Source organism: Felis catus, chromosome A2 (genome assembly GCF_018350175.1).
Source record: "Felis catus isolate Fca126 chromosome A2, F.catus_Fca126_mat1.0, whole genome shotgun sequence".
Lineage (NCBI taxonomy): Eukaryota > Metazoa > Chordata > Mammalia > Carnivora > Felidae > Felis > Felis catus.
In genome coordinates, this window is record NC_058369.1 from 139,548,753 (window position 1) to 139,571,333 (window position 22,581).

General features: G+C 41.0%; 1 protein-coding gene and 1 pseudogene across 4 annotated transcripts in view; one reads left to right on the top strand and one right to left on the bottom strand.

Moving 5' to 3' along the window:
* Positions 1-1,851: 1,851 nt before the first annotated feature.
* Positions 1,852-2,172, top strand: LOC101091008 (annotated as a pseudogene).
* Positions 2,173-11,609: 9,437 nt separating this feature from the next.
* The window catches only part of AASS (aminoadipate-semialdehyde synthase), a 147,383-nt gene continuing 136,411 nt past the window's right edge, over positions 11,610-22,581 (bottom strand). For all 4 annotated transcript variants that reach the window (XM_045052661.1, XM_019825742.2, XM_003982984.4 and 1 more), the window contains 6 exons: positions 19,845-20,012; positions 16,889-16,984; positions 14,649-14,764; positions 13,882-13,970; positions 13,175-13,351; positions 11,610-12,042 (listed from right to left, as the gene is read on the bottom strand). In XM_045052661.1, the coding sequence (XP_044908596.1) occupies positions 11,924-12,042; positions 13,175-13,351; positions 13,882-13,970; positions 14,649-14,764; positions 16,889-16,984; positions 19,845-20,012 (765 nt within the window). In that variant the 3' untranslated portion in view covers positions 11,610-11,923. The remainder of the gene's footprint in view (positions 12,043-13,174; positions 13,352-13,881; positions 13,971-14,648; positions 14,765-16,888; positions 16,985-19,844; positions 20,013-22,581) is intronic.

Below are 22,581 nucleotides of genomic sequence, written 5' to 3' on the forward strand. Positions count from 1 at the left end.
GATAGAGTGTCACAAATCCCAAGATGTTGGTGAGCACTGCTTTACCAGGCACAACAAAAATTCCTGTGTTTCTTTCTCACCCTCCCTGGGAGGAAAGCCACAAGGCTAACTTTGATTCCTTGGTTGCTTCTCGAACCTTATCTCCTAGTCCTCTGTTTTATGCTCTTTCCCTCATAACCCACAATGTTTCATCGTAAATTGCTCCGAACCAAGAGTATACATGTCACCTTAATAATTTTGTCTGGTTTTCCCTTGGCCTTTGTCCCAAGAACAAACGCCCGTTTGGGGGGGATATGGATTTTTCTGGCCTTCATGGTTATTTACCAGTGAGGTGCCTTGCAGAATCTCTTCCAAAGGCAAGTACTTATGAAGCAATATGTGTGGTAATTCAACATTTCATAGACAAATTCTAATAAATATACCAGAACTATAAGGTCCGTCATAGTTGTAATGTGATACTCCCTGAAAATTTATAGCAGCTCCTTTTTCACATATAATTAATACAAACATTTCATACATACATACTCTCATTATTATGGCAAAGAAATCTTAATTTTTGTATTTCTGATCTGAAACTCCCTAAATCGTTAGCATCTAAAATGACTTAGAGAACTTGGAAAATAAGATCTCTTTATAAGCAGATACAATTTTACATATTTTATTAGAATTGAATCCCACTTGCAAACAGCACATAGAATCAGAAGTGCTGATCATGTATTGGATTAAAATGAACTTTTTAAGGAAAATTGGAAAATCTACATATTTTTCAAAATAATGCACATTTGTTTTTATTAGTATAAACCCCAAATGAATAGCATTCACTCACTGATTGCAAAATATTCTCATACATCAGAGGGCCCCTCATCACTAGTACAATATTGGTATGTTAGAGCAGGTGGTATTAAATATTAAAGCATATAAATGACATGTATTATACCACTTCTAAGAATCTAAACATCCTTGGAATTAAATTAGAATTCACAAGGTTTGTTTTTTTTTTTTTTAGAGTAATCATTTTTAAAACTTAAAACAAGATAAAGGGAGTGGGAGTAAGAAAGGCTGTGGGTGTGAATTTGAAACTTCTCATCGCGGACACAATACATTCTGCTCAGTCCTTCCACGGTGACACATTCTAAGCAGGCCACGAGACTGACCTTTGAAAAACTTTCCAAATATGCTAATTTGCAATGCTTTCCTCCTCAACTCTGGATGTGCCATTCAGCATCTCTCTCAGATTCTTAGGATCTTGCTTCAGCCCTAGAGGAGGTGCCTCAGTTCTGAATTATCCACATAGAGAAATGAACAGGTGCAAGAAATGTCTGCCTTGCACTCACTTGTTTAATGAAGCCATGCACTAGAAACTATTGCGTGAAGGCTCCTAGTGAAGAATATTAATTTTTTTTAACGTTTATTTATCTTTGAGAGACAGAGACAGAGCATGAGTGGGGGAGGGGAGAAGGAGACACAGAATCTGAAGCAGGCTCCAGGCTCTGAGCTGTCAGCACAGAGCCCGACACGGGGCTCGAACTCATGAGCTGAAATCATGACCTGAGCCAAAGTCGGACACTCAACCGACTGAGTCACCCAAGCACCCCTCCTAGTGAGGAATATTAAATTAGAAAAGTCTCTCATAGGGGCACCTGGGTGGTTCGGTTAAGTATCCGATTCTCAATTTCAGCTCAGGTCATGATCTCAGGGTCGTCAGATCAAGCCCCACATCAGGCTCCACATTAAGCATAGAGTTCGGTTGAGATTCTCTCTCTCTCTCTCTCTCTCTCTCTCTCTTTCTCTCAAAATAAAATCTTTAAAGAAAAATAAAATAGGATTCCTCCCCAGGAGGCAGCTGTCAGCATGGTTGAAGAGTTTGTGAACTGCAAAATCTAGCCTGGGAAGGTGGTTGTGTTCACCAAGCCCTCCTGCCCCTACTGCACGAGGACCCAAGAGCTCCTCAGCCAATTGCCCTTCAAACAAGAGGTTTTGGAGTTTGTTGATATCATAGCCACCAGTGACACTAGCAAGATTCAAGGTTATTTGCAACAGCTCACAGGAGCCAGAACAGTTCCTCAGATCTTTATCCGTAAAGATTGTTTAGGGGGATGCACTGACCTAATGGAAATGCATCAGAGTGGGGAGCTGTTGAAGCAGCTAAAACAGACTGGAGCTCTACAGTAATTCTAGGGCAGAACCCAGGATGATATCCCCCTTGAATGCTGGATGGCATTTCAATTTTTTTTTCAACGTTTATTTATTTTTGGGACAGAGACAGAGCATGAAGGGGGGAGGGGCAGAGAGAGAGGGAGACACAGAATCAGAAACAGGTTCCAGGCTCTGAGCCATCATCCCAGAGCCTGACGCGGGGCTCGAACTCACGGACCGTGAGATCGTGACCTGGCTGAAGTCGGACGCTTAACTGACTGTGCCACCCAGGCGCCCCAAAAGCTGGATGGCATTTCAAATGAGGACCACACTTTCTGGTGGATGGATCTGGGGCTAACAGCCACAGCAACTGTTTACTTAAAATTCTGAAATGTGCTCACCAAAAAAAGGGGGGGGGGTGGATTTTTGGGCAAAAACAGCGTTTCCTTCTTTTGACTCAGTATTGAAAGGGGACTAACTTGCCCCAAACTATAGGTCTGAGAAAGTTGATAGACATCTTGGATTTCTTCTCCATTGGCCCTTTGGGTTCCAAAGGACCATGACAAGTTATGGCTTAGGATTCAACCAATGACCCAAAAGACATTTTTTCTCTTTGGCACATGTCTCTTACTGTTCTCTATATGCTAGGACCCCTCTACCTCTAAGCCAGTGTTTCTCAACCAATATTATCCCAAACCCCGTAGGATGAATCTATAACTGGTTCCTGCTATTGCCTGAAAGTTTTTCCGTTGAGTTTGACTTGATAGATTTTGCATTACAAAAACAATAGGTATTTTGAGTGTGCTTTTTCAAGCTCTATGTGTCTCCCCAGTCGTTATCCCCATCCCACCCTATCCTGTCTTGGGAATCACTGCTCTGAATCCATGTTCTTAATCTTTTTTTAAAAAAATATTTTTTTCAACGTTTTTTATTTATTTTGGGGACAGAGAGAGACAGAGCATGAACGGGGGAGGGGCAGAGAGAGAGGGAGACACAGAATCGGAAACAGGCTCCAGGCTCTGAGCCATCAGCCCAGAGCCCGACGCGGGGCTCGAACCCACGGACCGTGAGATCGTGACCTGGCTGAAGTCGGACGCTTAACCGACTGCACCACCCAGGCGCCCCACCATGTTCTTAATCTTGACAACTCACAGATCTCACAAGACATGTTCAACAATACTGTGAAGGGTCTTAAGGACCCAATTGGGAAATGCCACATGAAAAGTTAAGCACGATTGCTCTTCACTTGGTGCCACAGGGATCAGAGGTCTCAGTAGAGCAGCTGCAATAATGGGGCTCCTCCTTCCCTAAGATGGTCATCCAGGCAAACCTGAAAAAGAGAATATTAACTTTAGATTATGAACAGAAGTCAAATGCAACATTTATAATATTACCACAGAAAACTTGCAAACCCCTTCCCCAACAGTATGTCCGTGAAAGGGGCCAAATTTGAGAAACATGGTCCTAAATGATTGTCTCTCCCTCCTTTTTTCCTTCCACTCCGTGAAAACTTAAGAGTTCCTTCTTGTTAAGTTTGATCTGGAACTCCAATATTAAGTTAATTTCCTCCCGCAGTCCCTAGTGGGAATGGTTAATTTCTTTTCTAATAAATGTTCAGAGATGACAGTGAAAAAATAAGTAAACAAAGCAAATAAAGAAATAAATACCATAAAATAGATTTCTTTAAAGAAGAGAAAATTCTTTCATAACACCTTTATTTCAAGTAAGTGCTTTAATGGATGCAGGAAGTTACACCTGCATTTCTGAGGCTTTTTAGAGAGTGAGAAACCTTCCATCTTTTGTCATTCTAGTATGTCCAGTTCTAAGCTCATGGCGATTCTATGAACCATTTGATTCGTAGAAGAGATTCAAAGAACCAGTTAAACAAAACATGAAATGGTTAGAAAATAATGAAGGCCGATGAGGAAAGAATGATAATTGGGGTCATAACTGTATTCGCAGAGTCCACCCACATGCCACTCTCCTTCTAGGGTGCCTTCCAAGGCAGATGGTCTTTTCCAAAAATAGCTCAACAGTATCTTCCATCGCACATGTGATTCTTTGAAACTCATCCCACTGAGCAGTGGGATCTATGGTCCCTCCCCTTGGATCTGGGTGGATTCGTGACTACGGCGAAAGTGACACCATATGATTTCTGAGGCTAAGTCATAAAAGGCAATACAGCTCTTTTGGGATGTTCACTCTGAGAACAGGGCCACCATGCTGTGAAGCCCACGCTTGGAAAGACCCACATGGAAAGAAAACCAGGCCCTGGCCCTCTGCCCTAGCTGAGCTTCCAGCTGACAGCTAGAACCACCTTGCCAGCTATGGGAACAAGCTGTATTGCAATGCATCCCCCAGATCCCAGTCAACACAGCCCAAGTGACACTGTGTGAAGCAGCGACAGCTGTTCCCCCTGAGTCATGCCCAGACTGCGAATTAAAACAAAAATTTTGTTTTAAGCCACTCCATTTTGGGGTGGTTTGTTACACAGGATAGTAATTAGAACACTTCTTAAACCTCAAAGCCCAAAAAGCTATAAACTATGGTCCCCTGACTCCCTTGCAGCTAGAGTTGTGGGGGTGAATTACATTCCACCAAATACAGAGAGCCAAAGTCTGGAAACATAGACAATATTGTTTTACCATGCACTGTAATATAATATTAACCCATTTATTATGTATTTGCCTATGTTTCTTGACTCTCTGGCCACTCTGTAAATATTGTCACACAAGATTTGGAATACAGAAATAAGGCAGAGGCCATCTTCCTGTTCTCCTTGACCCTACTGGTCAAAGGAAGAAGATTGTAGACCTGTGGGCAGCTGAGCTCCAGTGTACTGAGTTGAGAACCAATAGCAGCTGTGATGGGAAGACCAAGTACTCCTGATTCAAGCTTCCCAATACGTGGGCCCCAGCTATGAGTATAAGATCTTGCTCCTACTGCCTTGTGTGCCTTTCTCTTTTAATACCTGGCATGGTTTATGTTTCCTCTTCCTAATAACTGATTCAGTAGCCTGGAGACGTGTCTAAATGACATTCTCAGTTTTTTTTTTAAGTACCTTCTTATTCTTCAACTACAACAGAGGCCTCTGAATGTCACACTCTCTCACCCTTTCCCAAGTCCCTCTCAACACTGGAGCCAAAACAATCTTTTAGAAGCACAAAGTTGATCTTACCAGCCCCCTGGATTATTGATCATGACATAATTTCAATCTATTGTAACCCAATGATTGTGATAGTTGGGGCTGATTCAAATATCACAAAATGATGCCCTTTACCCACCCTTATGCTCTGGGGAAATTTCAACAAGCACTCTAAGAAGCAACAAACGAAAGAGAAATGTGAAGAGTGCCTCTTCGCCATTACCAGCTAATGCTAAAAGATAGCAAAACTGTTTTATATACAAGCAGAGCCTATAACAACCTTTCCTTATCTATACTTCCACCTTTACCACACTTTACCATCAGGCTTCTAAATGTGTCACTACTATACCACACACACACACACACACACACACACACACACACACCACTGTATGCCAGGCTGCAGGCCTCATGATGGGTGTTAAAAAATACATTGGAATATTAGAGTTCCCACAGAAGCAGCCGCTGAGACAATGTGTTAAGTACAAGTATGTGGTCCCAGAAAATACCCATCAGTAGGAACATCAGGGAAATATCATAATCATATTTGTAGTTTTGAAAGACCAATGTGTCTAATGTGTCTGCTGTGAGGAGAACGGACATCAAGGAAGTAATTCTGGATACAGGGAGGCCAGGTAAAAGGCTGTTGCAATGATCCACATACAAGATGACAGTGACCTTGGATGAGACGAGCTATACGTGGGTAGAAAGACAAGGATGAAGTCCAAGCATGGATGAGGATGGATTTGGTGGAGAAGAGGAAGAAGTCCTGATTTGCTGAAGTGGGAGTAAAAGAAAGGAAAGTATCAAGGATTACATCCTAAACAGAAAGAAGACAGTGGTTGCCGTTTCCTGAGATGGGCAATCAGGTCGAAGAACTACTTTGGGGGGAAAGTCCTTAGAGTGGCCCCACTGAGAAACCCTAGTTTATACTCTAAACTTTTTTTTTTTTTAATTTTTTTTTCAACGTTTATTTATTTTTGGGACAGAGAGAGACAGAGCATGAACGAGGGAGGGGCAGAGAGAGAGGGAGACACAGAATCTGAAACAGGCTCCAGGCTCTGAGCCATCAGCCCAGAGCCTGACGCGGGGCTCGAACTCCCAGACCGCGAGATCGTGACCTGGCTGAAGTCGGACGCTTAACCGACTGTGCCACCCAGGCGCCCCTATACTCTAAACTTTTAAATCTATACTGGGACATATCCCAACAGAGATATTAGTAGTAGGTGGGTGTATACATACTCAGAAGCTCAGGTGAGGACGTTTGGATTCTTTAGTGATAAAGGTGATGTTCAAAGCCTATCTTCGTTAAACATCTTACATACTGAACCATTTGCATAATGGTTAAATTTAAAATTTCACACACCAGAAATTAAATGGAACCACTCTGTGCCAGCCAAAATATTTAAGTTTTTTTTAAAAAAAAACAAACAAAAAACCACATTATTATAGTATTTTAACAATCTGTGCCCCTCATCTTTTCTCTTGGTCTTCTCTGTTCTACAGCCTATTCCAGTTTCTTTCCTCTATCAATTCCCATTTAATTTCTACCTCTTTTTAAGTATTTCTCTCAACTTAGAAGAAAAAACTCCTTTTATCAACAGTTTGCTAGTAAGATAAGCAGGATTTTTCTGTATTAGAGTTGCCGGGCTTCTGATCAAGTGTGGGGACTTGCTTCACCCTGTGCCAACTTCACCAAGAACCTGGCTTGGTCAGAACAAAACGCACTTCAAATGAATTGAAGCCAGGTGCTCGGCTGCTGCTTTAGTTGTGCCTGGCAACAGCCCAGAATCATCTTCAAAGAGACGAGCCATATCAATGCTGTTTTATCAGGCTCCAAGGCTGGAAGTGAGATTCTCAGGGTTTATGAAAGCATTACTCAATGATGTGGTATACTTTAGCAATCAGCACAGCACTGGAAGACACCAGAAAACTTGTATTTTACACCAACAACATAAAGGAGAAGGTCAGAACCTGTTAACCTTGCAAGTTAGGACCCAACACTGTTTCATAATTCTTGCTGATAAAAAGTAAAAATGAGTGTTAGGACTAAAACAAAATTGGAAAAAGGGAGTTAGCAGATTAGCAGTCAGTGACTACCAAGTATTGCTCCAAAACAAAGCTCTTCTCACTGGATCCTTTCCAGTGGATTTCAAGTCTGGTAAATGTAGTTTCACTGCAATCAACAAACGTAAACCCTTGTAAAGAAAGCTAATCTATACGACACATAAGGGTAATATTAGCTACTCTGCATGACTGCAAATTGTGCGCTGCAACTAAGGGGGAGCTAGTCACATCATAAACATCAAGTATTATGACATGTATTTAATGTGATTAATACTTATTATGAAGGTAGTAAAATGTTCTGATAAATTACATACTTGAAAATTTTTGACGGAAGCGTCTTGAAAGAGCAGTGTCTTTCTGTAATTCTCAAAGAGGCACCATATGGGCTAGTGGTGGTCCTAATAACCCACAAGAGAGGTATTATAAATCAAAGCGTTTCCCAAATTTTATCAAGTACATATTTTGAATGGCTTCAAATGACAATAAAGCTTCAATATTAAGTCTCGTCCCCTTAGGCAAGCATTTAACTTTGTGAGACACATTTTCTGTTCTGTAAAATCAGTGACCGAACCAAATGATTGTTGTGGTCCTTTCCGCTCCACTGCTTTAAGATTCTCATTATGGAGCAGATATACCTATAGTTTGAGTAGCATGGATCCTTGAGAAGTCTTCCAAAGGTATCCAAAAGATTGAAAAAACTTCTTTAAGCTAAAATCTCATTAACATAAATGGCAGGCAACAATGTTACGGCAAAAGAGGTAAGAACACTAACTTTGAACATCTACAAGGGGCCAGACTTTACCCTTACATTTTCTCATTAACCTTCATAACTATCCTGCAAGTTACTGTTATCCTTATTTTATGGAGAAGTAGCTCATATGTTGTAAAATCAACCAAACTGCTTTTAGGGGAAGAACTTCTAGGGTCTCCTTTGTCTAGGACAAGGAAAACTGGACAACACAAATATAGATATTATATGAAAGATGCCAAAAGAGATCTGGAAGATGTGAGTATTCAGTCTACTGCCATGGTAACACCCAGGGTGTTAACAAAGTACAGTTAAAGGGCCACGTCTGCCCAACACTTGTTTTTAAATATAAAGTTTCATTGGAACACAGTCATATCAGTTCATTTATGTATTGTGTATGGCTGATTTCACACTACAAAGGCAGAAATGAGAAGTCATGACCCCCTTTGGCCTACAAAGCCTAAAATATGTACTATCTACCCTTTATAGTAAAGGTTTGCTGATCCCTTGGTGAGCCATTCGCTTGTAATTATATTCTACCCATTCACCCCTAGATCTTACCACCACCATCTTCATTATTGAAATTTCTCCTGGAAAACTGAGAGCCAATGCAGTGTGTGATTACACCCGTCTTTACTCAAACTTACTGACATTTACTTTTCCAGCACTGCCACCAGCACAGATAACAGACTAGCTCTTCAATCATACCCCCTTTATCATTCATTGCTATTATGAAGTCCAACAAAGTAATTATACTGAGCACTCAACACGTTTCCCTCACCCACCTAAGGTGCTAGTTCCCTAGTTCCCATTCCATCTGGGCACTCTTCCAGATTGCAGGTAGAATCAATGTGACATTCATATTTTCTAATTGACCATGTTGAACTCAATGTTGTGGTTAAAAAATTGCCATAACAGAAATGTCTCTATGTATTAGTATTGTCTCCGTATATTATTTTTGACAGGTGGGACTAAACCTTAGTCAACTCTGATCCATTTCAAATAGCATAGATGTTTTCTCAACTTATACTTTTTTTTTTAACGTTTATTCACCTTTGAGAGACAGAGCGAGAAAGAGCCTGAGTGGGGAAGGGGCAGAGAGAGAGAGAGACACAGAATCTGAGGCAGGCTCCAGGCTCTGAGCTGTCAGCACAGAGCCCAACCCGGGGCTCAAACTCACGAACTGGGAGATCCTGACCTGAGCCGAAGTCGGATGCTCAACAACTGAGCCACCCAGGCACCCCTCTCAACTTCTATATACCCTACACATAATGCCTCCTTATTTCAAGGGCAGAATTTATTCCATATGCCAGGATATGAGAATAGTCCTGAAAAGTCAAACAAGGGTTTAGTTTATATTTCTAAATGGAAATGTTTTTTCCCCAAGGAACAAAAATGAAAAGGTTTTATTTATAATTGAATCATTTTATAACAACTTGAGATATAATTCACAACCTATGTAATTCACACAAAGTATACAATTCAGTGATTTTTAGTATATTCACAGAGTTGTGATACCATTACCACAATCAACTCTACAACATTTGACCACCCTAAAAAGAAACCCCAAACTCATTAGCAGTCACTCCCACTTTCCCCCAAATCCCCAGCCCCAGGCAGCCACTAATCTATTCTGGACAATTTCTTATAGATGAGATCATATCAAAATGTGGACTTTTGTGTCCGGTGTCTTTCATTTAGCATAATGTTTTCAAGGTTCAACCATGTTGTAGCATGTATCAGAACTTCATTCCTTTTTACTGCCAAGTAATATTCCATTGTACAGATATATCACATTTTGTTTATTCATTTATTAGTTGATGAACACTTGGCTTGTTTTGATTTTTTGCTATTTTGAATAATACTACCATAAACATTTGTTTACAAGTTTCTGTGTGGACATACGTTTTCATTTCTATGGGGTATGCACCTAAGAGTGACATTGCTGACTCCTATGGTAACTCTATGCTTAACCTTTTGAGGAACCACCAAACTGTCTTCCCAAGTGGCTGCACAATTTTACATTTCCACCAGCAGTTTATGAGAGTTCCAATTTCTCCACACCCCCACAAACACTTGCTATTATCTTTTTCATTATAATTATCCTAGTAAGTATGAAGTGGTATCTCATTGTATGTTTGACTTGCATTTCCCTGGTAGCTAATGGTGTTGAACATCCTTTCGTGTGCTTATTGGTTTTGTATATCTTCTTCGGAGAACTGTCAATTCACGCCCTTAGTCCACTTTTTAAGTTGAGCTCTTTGTCTACTTATTGAGTTATAGTAGTTCTTTACATATTCTAAATACAGGTTCCATGCCTACCTGATATATGATGTGCAAAAATTTTTCTTTCATTGTATGGGTTGTCTTTTTGTTTTTGTGATGGTATCCTTGGAAGCACAAAAGTTTTTAATTCTGATGATGCCCAATTTATCTACTTTTCTTTTTTGTTCTTTGTGTTTTTGGTTTCAATTATTTTAGAAACCATTGCTTAATCCAAGGGCATGAAGACTTACATCTATGATTTCTTCTAAAAGTTTTATAGCATTTGCTCCTACATTTAGGTCTTTGGTCCATTTTGAGTTAATTTTTGCATATACTGTGAGGTAGGGGTCCAACATCATTCTTTTGCATGTGGATATCTAATTGTTCCAGCACCTTTTGATGAAAAGACTATTTTCCTCTATTGAATTGTCTTAGCACCCTTTTCAAAAATCAACTGACCATAAATATGAGGGTTATTTCCGGACTCTCAATCTATTCCTATTTTATTCTTTTTCACACTACTGTAAGTTTAATTATTTTTTCAGTGTAATTTTTGTTTTCATTTATTGATAATTATACAGAAATACAATTCATTTTTGTATATTAATCTTGTGTCCTGCAACTTTGCTGAACTCAAGTATTAGTTCTATAATTTTCTTAAAGTCTTCTTTTGGATTTTCTATATATAAGATTATACCATCTCCAAATAGAGATAGTTTTACTTCTTCTTTCCAAATATGGATGTGTTTAATTTCATTTTCTTGCCTAATTGCCCTGGTTAGACCCTACAGTACAAGTTGAGTAGAAGAGCCAAAAGCAAATATTACTGTCTTGTTTCTGATTTCAAGGGGAAATCCTTCAGCCTTTCATCATGAAATGTGATGCTAGCTATGGGTTTTTCATAGATGCTCTTTATCAGGTTAAAAAAAGTCAGTTCCTAGTTTATTGAGTCTTTCTATTATGAAAGGGTGTTAGATTTTGTTAAATGCTTTTTCTGTCTCTAACAAGGTGATCATGTGGGTTTTCATTTAATCTTACCTATTTCCTTTTCCAAATGCTCAAAAGAAAACTATAAGAAATGTTATTTACTAGATAAATCATAATTTTACCAAAAAGCCATAAAACAGAACTATTGCAAAGGTCCATAGGTAAGTAATCTAAAAGTGTCTAACTGACTCATTTGAAAAATACAAAAATATAGCTGTGGAAAAATTTTTTTCTTACCAAAAAAGATAAAAGTTTATCTGCTGATGATAGGAAAATATATTCTTATAAGAAAAAAGGCTGCACAATAAATTAACATATAACACAATCATCACTTTTACATACACGTGAAAAAAATACATGTAGAATTATTAAACTTCTCTGGTAATTACTGGCATCTCCTTTTCCAAATGCTTTCATATTAAAATAGAGACTTATATTTTAAAAATATCATTACATTGACTGACTCAAAAAAAATATCATGCTTTATATTTCAAAGTAGTACATTAGCAAGCATGTTTGTTGCACAAATGTTCAAAACGACGCTACATGGGAAGATAACAAGATATAATTCTCAGTTATTGTGTGATTATGCTCTGTGCTGAATATATAATGCCTTCTGCTTGAATTCGCTCCAAAATTGGTCCATAGATCTCCTTTGAAAAGGGCCCCATCAGGCCTTTAGCTTTAATTTCACCTAGAAGAAAATAAATTTGTAGTTACCACTTTAAAGGTGTTATGAAGGTTAGTTTCCACAGCAAGGGTCTCCAAACCATTAACAGGGAAAGGGGTTACCTGGAGACTGAAAGCACAGGGGGACTCAGGGACAGAGTCAGAGTGCATGCGTCTAACTGCATTAACTACTGCCAAAATGATCAGAGAATAAAGAGTGGTATGAAAGGAAAGTAAACTTAACTTGTCTGCTTTATTTGCTGATTAAAAAAAAAAAAGCATAACAACAGAATGAATTAAAACCAGTCTGATTATTTGGGCACAGGCTTCTCTGAGGGAGACTGAAAGAGCCTGTCTGAGTACTTTTCTTAAAGTCCATGATGACCTCATTCCTCATCACTTCTTCAACTTTGGTTCCTCAAGAACTAAGTAGGTAGTTTAATTTGATATTAGCTGATATGCTATTGTAGATACATTTTCTCAGTATTTCACATTTGTGTGCTTGATGTTTGTTATTCCCTTCACATACTCACAAGGGCCAAATGGGGGATTCTATTCAGAGGTAGTGCTTACTGAATGTATAGATGATCTTAAGGGGAGAGAAGACGGTTGAAATCTGAATTCGCTCAATCCAAAATATTGAGTACTGATAACATACTGAGACATGAAGAATAATAAAACATGGTCTATATTTTTTGAGGATATGAAAGTGAATCCCCTCTGCTATTTCAGTGTTAACTACCCCTAAAATATGAAAAACGAAGGAAAGGAAGAATTAATATTGCCTGGGGGGGAGGGACACATATGTGGTAGGATCTTTATGTATTATTTCACTTCAGCGTCACCAAAAACCTCTGAATTAGGGAAGACAATCCCCACTTTAAAGATGAGGGAGTGCTAGCTCAGAGACGCTGAGTAACTTGCACCCCATGACTCTGCCATCTTGTGATTGAACTCGGAGAGAAATAGCTGCTAACTCCAAAACCCGTGGCTTTTACTCACCACAACGTGATCTCCCGGTCAGCACTCAACTTCTGAGACGGCTCACTTTTAGTGAACTCCAGTGTCATACTCACGAGTAATTATTTGGCATCCAGGCACCAAATGACTTAGAGATGATATGGAGACAGATTCAGTTCTCCAATGAAGGAACTTACCATCAAGCAACATCTTGGCTGCCATAGCAGTGGGTAACCCCACAGTTTTCGCCATGGCTGAAAAGCCATTGACGTCCCCATAAACCACAAGGTCAATGGTTTTATTTTCTAAATGTCCGGAAGGATGTCTGATTCCAAAACTGTCTCTCATCACAATCATATCTTTCTCTCCAGGGCCTTAAAATAAATAAACAGACATTATTAAATGTCATTATCATTACACTCCAATACTGCATTTCATCTGCTCCTGCCCTTTTGCTCTCACAACTTTCTCCTCCCATCATATGCGGTCCTTAGACAATTATCTATGCTGCTTTTTAGTCCAAAGACCAAGTGAAAAACTCAAGAAACGATAACCCTGCCCACGTTCCTCTGGTCAGGCTGGTAGCACAGGAGCCCGGCTACAGATGTGAGGGCACTGCGATAGAACACCCACTCCTCACTCAAAAATGCTCCCTTAGCATTTCCCTAATGCATTAAAAGTGAAGCTAATATCTGTTCCTTTCCCATATTCCCCAAGTTCATTCCTATTTGATAGCTCTCTGATTCTTCCCTCTGGAAAAATAGCGCAAGCGCCCTTTCCCTCCTTGCGTACTTCCTCCCACTACCGCTTGGCTCCAGCCTCCCATCCCATTCACTAGCCGTGCTGACTGCATCTGATGCTGCTGCTTCTGGGATGTGTAGCTAACACCCCAAGGCCTACCTACCATAGGAGAGTTTCCTGGCCAAATGCTTGGAGAGTGCATCCACCACAGACTCTGCTCGAGGGACTTGTTCATCCCCAAGTAAGCCCAACCTGAGAAGCACAAGAGGCAGCTGGGTTGGGACAAGTCCTACACATAATCTCACTTGGGAAGCAGAAGGGAGCTCTTTGGATTTTATCTTGAAAGGGAAGAACCACAAGATGACAATCCAAGCTATAGGACTCTCCTGAGTTGTAAATAACAATAACAACAGTAATGTTTTCATCTTCAGAATCATCCCCAGACTCCCTGGGGCAGTGCTCTCTGGAGCAGAACTGACACATTGTTAGTCTGTGCTGTTGCAAAGCTTTTTATGAGATTAATTTACAGGTTAGTTTTCCCACATTAAGGAGACCAGCATAATATGCCACAGCTGTGTGAATGAGAGTTTTAAAGTGGGTTCCAGAAGACCAGGAGAATCTCCTTCTGGAGAGAAAAAAATATCCCCGCTTTCTTGGGAACTGAAAGTTCTCAAAGTAGTAGTGTTTCAAAATAAGTATTTCCCAAGTTATAATCGCCACTGAATTTCTCTTTTTATCTGCTTTTTATCCCCACATAAACTCAATACATGGTAATCTCCCTACAACAGGCCAACATTAGAGCAGCAAATTAGTCAAAGACAATGTAAAATGTCTGGTTTCATCTTGACCTCTCTTTGACTAGAAAGGACTAAGTAATCATTGATATTGAGATAATCCAGCATTTTGCTAAGTTGATTGGTGCATGCCTACCGTTCAGCAGCCTCCAGCTGGGTATTGTCTCTTCCTAATTTCTTAAAGACAGCTTCCTTAAGCACATCATGCGTGGAGGAGGGTGAAATCCCAACAAGTTCACAAAGGAGTTCTTTCTGGTTATAAAAATAAAGACAGAATCCTAAATTCCTAATTAAAAAAAATCAGCTGAGAAATTATTGTATTAAGACATTTGACCTCAAACGCACCTCAAATTTTAAATTAGAAAGGACTAGAAATAGTAAACAGTAACACATATATATGCATACACGTGTCTGCACACCCACACATGAATAAATTATATTCCTAAATAATATTTCAGCAATAAAAATAGGTCATAACATCAAATCAATAAAAAATAGATGGTACCATATTTACCATCACATTCTCGCCTATGCATATCCTCTCCATTACTTTTTTACCTGTTCTCCCTTACCCTCCAAGACCCATTTTGGCCAGGATCAAGTGAAAGGGGCTCATTGCTACAGTTGCCAGAAGCAACTGGAGTTCTTTTGTAGGCTCAAGAGATGAGAAAGACCTGGCAGATGATAAAACCTCAAAGCAAGAACACTTAAGCAGCAGTCATAGCTTTCTCTACTTTCTAAACAAGACTTTTTCCAGGATCTCAAGGAAAAAAGTTGTAATTTCGACTAGGAATCAACAAACTGGTTCACCACCTGGTTTTTTCAAGAAAAAATTTTTATTGGAAGATAGCCATGTTCATTTGTCTATGTATTTGTGTATGGTGGAATTGAGTATGTATGGCCCGTAATGCCTAATATATTTACAATCTGGACCTTTACCAAAAAAAAAAAAAAAAAAAAAAACAAAAAAACAAAAAAACAAAAAAACAAAAACCTCACCAGCCCCTATTCTAAACTATAGCTACCAAACTACTGATCCACCCCTCTTACTGTGAGAAGTGAGATGATTCATTTTCAGAAATACCAAATAAAAGCAGTTGCTATCTAGTTAACAATGGGTTTAAAACCTATTGGAAATATGTATGAACCACCCCCCTGAAATGGAGTCTCAAACCGTTAGACACTTCAATTCCTGATTTTTCTCCCCGCTCCGTTTTGTGGACTTAATTTTGCGGGCTTTGCAATTAGCATGCACCCAAGAACTGAGGTCTCTGCATCACCTCAAGGAATGTAAGGCAAAGCCTTACATGGGCAGAGGAGGCTTCCAGGTAAGGCTGTAACCTCTGTAGTGCTCAGCCAATGAGGAACCAGGGGAGGGACTTGCACACTAGGAGATAAATTGTCCGCCCTGACTTGCCCCAAGTGTGCCTGTCCATCAGACACCCAGTCTTGCAAGAACGTTGATTAAAGCCTCGTTTCACTGTGCTCCGGGTCTTTGCGTCCCTCCTTTGATTGGGTCAGTGGACTTACTTCTCACAAGTACCAACCCTCCCAATCCAACGGCCTCAGTCTTGGAATTCACTGTGTATATATTTACTCACTCCTGTCCAACACATACATTTATGAAAGGTAAGAAAGATTTGGAAGGCTTTCAGATAACATAGAAAACTGAATCTAAAGCAATAGCTAGCAAGAATACCAAAGTTAGCAATACTGATCCTCTTCTCCTTATGATAAATTTCTGGCATTTTCTACTGGAATATGGGCACATTTGTTCAAGTTGGATGACCGACTGGTAACACCTGGCAGTCAGTGGAAACTCTACTTTACATGCAATTCCAAGCCTTCAGAGTCCCTTCCGACCTTGAGACTCTGAGATTTTAATGCAACACAGATTTAGACATAAATTCATAATTGAAAACTCAAATTACTCATGGTTAAAAATGATCAAATGATAGAACTGATGGGACTTGGGGGTGGGGAGTCTAGTTCTGTGACACCACCAGTAGCTCTCCCAGTTTATCAGTTCCAGGAGGCCCAAGTTTAACTCCTGTCACTGGGTCACCAGTTAGACAAGTGGTAGAGCCCAGAGCCCAAATCCATCTCTTCTCAGGGTGGAAGGAGCTCTTCTTGTACAAGAACAAGAACTTGTACTTGTTCTTACAGTACAAGTGGCTGTAGGAAATAAGCCCAGTGGGTCAGGCCCATGATCTCTCCATTCTTCCATAACAGGGGAAGAAAAGAGGGTCTGGGGGGTCATGGTTCATCTTCCTGCACATAAGCCACAGAATGGGTAATTTTGCTGGTCCAAACCAAAGTTCAAATCTGACCATTTCTGAAGAACAGCAAACAGCATATAACTCTGGAGTCACTCACCCAGGTGAGAGGGTTGGCCTCAGGTCGAAGGGCAGGAAACGGATCTCTGTTTATGAGACCCAGTTTTACAAATCCATTCAAAGCTTTGGCATAACCCTATAAAAAGAATTATGAAGTAGTAAATGACATTTTTCCTTTCAAAGAAAAAATTAAAAAGCTTTTTTGAAAAGAGGGATCTGTCTTTGTAATTCATTTAGAAAACAGGCTTAAAGTATTCATCTGAATTGCTCGTATATGGATGCAAACACCTTCAGGTTCAGAGGGGAATCAAGAGTGTCACAGCAATTCTGCTGGTTTACATAACAGACCTTGAAAGACTTTGGTCTTTACTTCTGTTTCTAGGTAACAAGGGAGGGGTATTTTCTGACAGCAGAGGGGCAAATTTCCTCCTGTGTTATGTGCTTTCAGTTCAGCAGAATCGTATTTAATAGAACGGTTCCCTCTCTTATAATGAAAGAAGGAGCTTGTAAGAATATTATCACCCAAAAGCAGATAATCCACTCTACTGATTAAGAGCCACTATCCTAATGCATATAGGTAGCAGGAAGAGAGGTAGGAATCAGAGAGCTTCTTCTGAAATCACACCAATGTGGGGGAGGGGTGTCAAGAAGGAGCTGAGAAAGATCCCTTGGGAAGGTGACAGCAAGCTGGCTCTGCGAGGACAAGCAGGTAACAGGCAGGTTCAGGAGAGTAGCCAAAGCCTCCCTGTCATACTCAGATGATAGTGTCTCATATCCAATACTGGAAAGAATATTCAGGTTACTGAAGGGCTGCTGGCATTGCCCTGAATGGTGACCCTCACGGATGTGGACACTGCAACATCTTCCATCTTCTGGGGTTCTGTGGCAACAGCCATTATCCATACACATCCTTGAGAGCTTTATTCATTATTAAAACTCTTACAATTCTCTGTTCCTGGGTCTTCATGTTGCCAAGAGACTATATCTAAAGCTATCAGAAAATCCTAATTCCCGGACCCCCCCAAAATGTGACCACTCATATTCCTGGAACAAAATAAAGAAAACAGAATCAAGAAATCTGCCAGTACTGAGGATGTTATGACTTCATTTCAGACTAGAGTTTCTGCTGTGCTTACAGGCTTGTGGAACGAACACCCATGGTTCCTAGACCATAGGTTGCTATCAGCCACATCTCATTTGATTCCTGGTCAGTGAGGACATCACATTCAGAAGAGTACAGGCGCCTGCCCTCCACGAGCATACAATCTATTTCAGGAGATAAGAAAAATGTACATAAAAACCTAACTAAAAGTGCTGAGACACAAGTGCTCGGTGCCAATAAATGTAAAGGAAGCTCTAACGAGTAGGAAATGCAGTGACTGTCTCTCTTTAAGAATAAACAGGAGTTAGACACGGAGACACGAGGCAAACCAGAAGCCACACTTCATGTGCCAACACTGTGCAAACAACCTCTGCTCTTACGTGAACTTTGTTCACACAGAAATAATACCACCCGTGTTCGCCGATTCCTGATGCCTTCCCCATGTGAGGAAGGGGGACAGGAAAAGTCCTGGATGAGGGAGCTGTGATCTTTAATAACATGATTTGGAAAGCATCACTGAGAAAAGTCCTAAAGGAGCTGAAGGAGAGTGTGCAGATCTCTGGGGGAGCAGGTTCTGGGCAAAAGTAACAGCCAGTGAACAGTAAGAGCAAGGAGAGAGTGTGCACAAAAATGGAGGGGTTATCACTGATGGACGCGTGTGCCTCCCATCTACCAGAGAAAAGATTAGTGAGTGGTGGATCACACACACAAGACAAATCCCGTCTCTGCCCTCACCAGGCAATCTCACAGGGCACCGAGACCTGGAATCAGATTTCTGATTTTTAGAGAGGTACGTATGTTAGGGATGCTGGTTGGAGTGGGCTGAATAGCGTCTCCCTCACAATTCACATCCACCCAGAACCTCAGAGTATGACCTTTTGGGGATATTTGCAGATATAGTCAGTTAAAGGTCTCAAGATGAAACCAATCTACATTTAAGGTGGATCCTAAATCCAATGAACGGTGTCCCTACAAGATGAAGAGAGGACACAGTGACACAAACAGGAGGTGATATGAAGACCGAGGCAGAGACTGGACCAAGAATTGCAGGCGGCCACCAGAAGTGAGGAGAGGGGCATGGGACAGTTTCTCCCTCAAAACCTCCGGAAGGTACCAACCCTGCCCACACTTTGATTTCAGGCTTCTGACCTCAAGAAAGGTGAGAGAGTCAATTTCTGTTGTTCTAAGCTACCTGGTTTGTAGCCATTCGTTAAAACAGCCCCAGGAAACTGTTAACACTGATTGTCTTAATCTGGTCATATGTGCCACTACTCTTTTGTTATTAATACATAAGTGTGTGGTAGGCATTTGTGTGTATGCTCCCAGAATCTACACGCCATTCTGTGCTAAAAAACATTTCAGATTTGCTTTGTGGAAAGTGACGGTGACAACATCTTCAGCTTTAGGGAAGTGAAGCAAAGGCAAAGGCTGATGGGCATATTTTATCCCAGTGACTTCAGGGGCTGAGACAAAAATGGTATTTTTAGCTATGAAGATATGTTTTTTAATCCCTACTGGATTTGAACCAAAAATGCTGGGGATGCTGCCACCACCCTGCCACTGTGTGGAGCCTGGAACTGCGGCCAGCACATACGGGAAGAGCTGAGAGGTGAAGAGAAACCAAGTCCCCATGAGGTCACTGGGCCCCAAATCTTGCTACACCTTCAGTGACCCTTCACCTGTCCCCCTCTCAAACTCCTCATGAATCAAAAATTCTTTCTTAGCTCAGGCCATTTTCAATTGTCTCCTAAACCATTCAGTCAAAAGAATCCTGAGAAAACAGATTCCAGCCTGGCCTACTGTCTTAATTATTTTGATGACTAAGAAACATTACGTGTACACTTCACTTACCCAAAAACGGGCAACAGGTTTCATCTCCAATAGAGCTGCTTACCTTGTACCTCAGTGTCCCCCGCAGCAGAGTGTGCGCAGATGGGATGCCGTAAATCTCAGCGTACTTCGTACTGTCTCTGTTAGGATAGCCTTCCAAATTTAATCCGGGGAAATAATCCATGGGGGTCACTGCATCAAGAAAGGAGACGCCCCCTGCGACATTCACAACCTGAAGAACATTGAAAGGGCACGGATGGGGTTACAATATTGTGCTCCCTGTGGACTCATCTGCATTATTTTCTTAAAAAATAAAATCAGATTTTTAAAAGAAAGCAGTAGAGGGTTTGAAAAAAAATTTTTTTTTAATGAAACTACCATAATTGACATCTCATACCTAAGCTATTGAACTAATATAGTTCAAAAGGCCATTATTCTCCCAAGCTTTAAAATCCAACTTAAGGGGCTCCTGGGTGGCTCAGTCAGTTGAGCATGGGACTTCACCTCAGGTCGTGATCTCATCGTTCATGAGTTTCAGCCCCAAGTCGGGTCCTGGGCTGACAGCTCAGAGCCTGGAGCCTGCTTGGGATTCTGTGTCTCCCTCTCTCTCTGCCCCTCCCCCATTCATGTGTACTCTCACTCTGTCTCTCAAAAATAAATAAACATTTAAAAAAATAAAATGAAATCCGACTTAAATCTGGATAAGATGGCACTGAAGAGCGCCCCATTAGGGTTTCAGTGAGCTGAAAGCAATGGAAATTTTAAAGGGCTGTGCTCCAGCTCGGTGTTACACCTTAGTGATCAATCACTGGGTTCTACTTCTGAAACCAATATACACTTTCTGTTAACTAACCTGACTATCAATAAATAAATTTTAAAAAATAAAAATAAACCAACCATAAAACACAAAAACTAAAAATAAATAAATGGCTATGCTCCAATAACAACAGCGATATTCTCACTTCATTCTTCACTTACATCCCCCTTTGAACGCCGAGCATCGGGCACCAGTCTTGTGCATTTCTGTCACTGCTAGCACTAACGGGGGACCTACCATGTACGTGCTGGGATCCTTGTTGGGATCACTCCTTGTGGAGGGAAGGAGAGTGATGAAGAAGTTGCAATTTCTGTCTCCATTCCCTCGGTTCATGAACAAACATTTACTGAATGGCCACCAAGTGCCAGCAGCGGTGCTAGAACGACCATAAGGAGCTCACAGCCTAGACAAGTCAACCTATGGGTGTGCACTGGGGATGGGGAACAGGAGAGAAGTCCCCTTACAAGAGAGACGACGTGTGAACAGACAGCGAAACCCATAGAAGTGCCACCCCCTGGTCTTACTGCTGCTTAGAATTAAGTCGATTCCCAAGCTCTTCTGATTTCACTCTAAAATCCTCTTACCCAGCCCCTCCCCCATCACACACCCAAAATGCACTGATGCAGGTTTTTCCCTTTGACTTTGATGAAAGGACTAAAGTTTTCTTTTGGCTTGCGAGGTTTATGATCATCCCTGAGATGATGGAAGACATCCCGGAGTGATCAAATCAGGGCTGGGGGGGGGGGGGTCATTGCTGGCGGAACTGGGTTCATCCCCTTGCACCACTGGAAACGGCTTCCCACCACGGGTCTGCAGCTGCACAAAACCACCCCAAAGAGTCTTCTGCTAAGATCCCTGGAGTTTATTTGTAGATGGGTTCTGCACGTGCCTTGTTCTGAGAGAGAAAACGGAAATGTGTGTGCGTGGGTAGCCGAAGGCCCAGAAGAAATGGGCGACGCTGACTGGCGTCAGGCCTGGAGGCATCCCTGCAGTTAAAAGGCTTGGGTTTGCAAGCACCAAGCACCAAGCACCACTAGAACTCCAAGAGTGACAGGCTGAGGGAGGTGAGGAAAGCTTCTCATTTACTTTCCTTAGGAAACGCCTCTGGACAGTAAACATTTCCAGAGGGACCAATTCTGTACCATTGCCTTCAAACAGGTTTTTTTTTTTTCTATCAGAATTCTAAATTTAAAAGAAATCTAGTAAGAAAGCAAACGTTAACCTTTAGGGTCTCCACACACATCTCACTTCTATGGCTTACAGCAATTCTAACGTTTTGTTTGCTTGTTTGAAGGTGAGGAAATTGTTTTCAAGAAAAAGACAATAAAAACTACTATACTCCAGCACTTTACTAATCAGAAGTCAGTCAGCTGCTTCATAAGTTTATCAGGAGATCCTCGGAAGAAAATAGGGAAATATCAGCTGAATAATAATGATTCATTTAGAGAGATTGAAAACTGCCAAAACTACCTGATCCAAAAAGTTACTGGGTAATCACGTGTCCTGCGATATTCCTACAGAGTCGTATGCCTAGTGGCATATCATGGGGTTCATTAATATGCCCTATCCTGTTTAATATTTTATTAATGGCTTGGATAAAGAATGACATATTTATCTATTTGGCACAGAATATGGATTTTTGCCTGACTCGACAACGCACACACCCAGCACCTACTGCCAACAGAAACAGTGGCTCCTTACCCATGGCTGCCACAGACTGCCCTAAATCCAGCCCTTCCGGCACACGCAGCCACACCCACACGTCTCCCAACCACTGACCGACAATAAGCTTGATTGCTAAACTGACTAGACACCTAAACACAGGAAATACACAGACAGTTCCTTTATTCAGGACCTGCTTTGTGCTAAGTGCCTTATATACGTTACCTTCAATTCATGCAATAATCCACTGTTCAGAGGTGGAAACTGGGACTGAGAGTCACCCAGAGGCAGATTGGAGCCCAGGTCTATCTGACTCCAACGT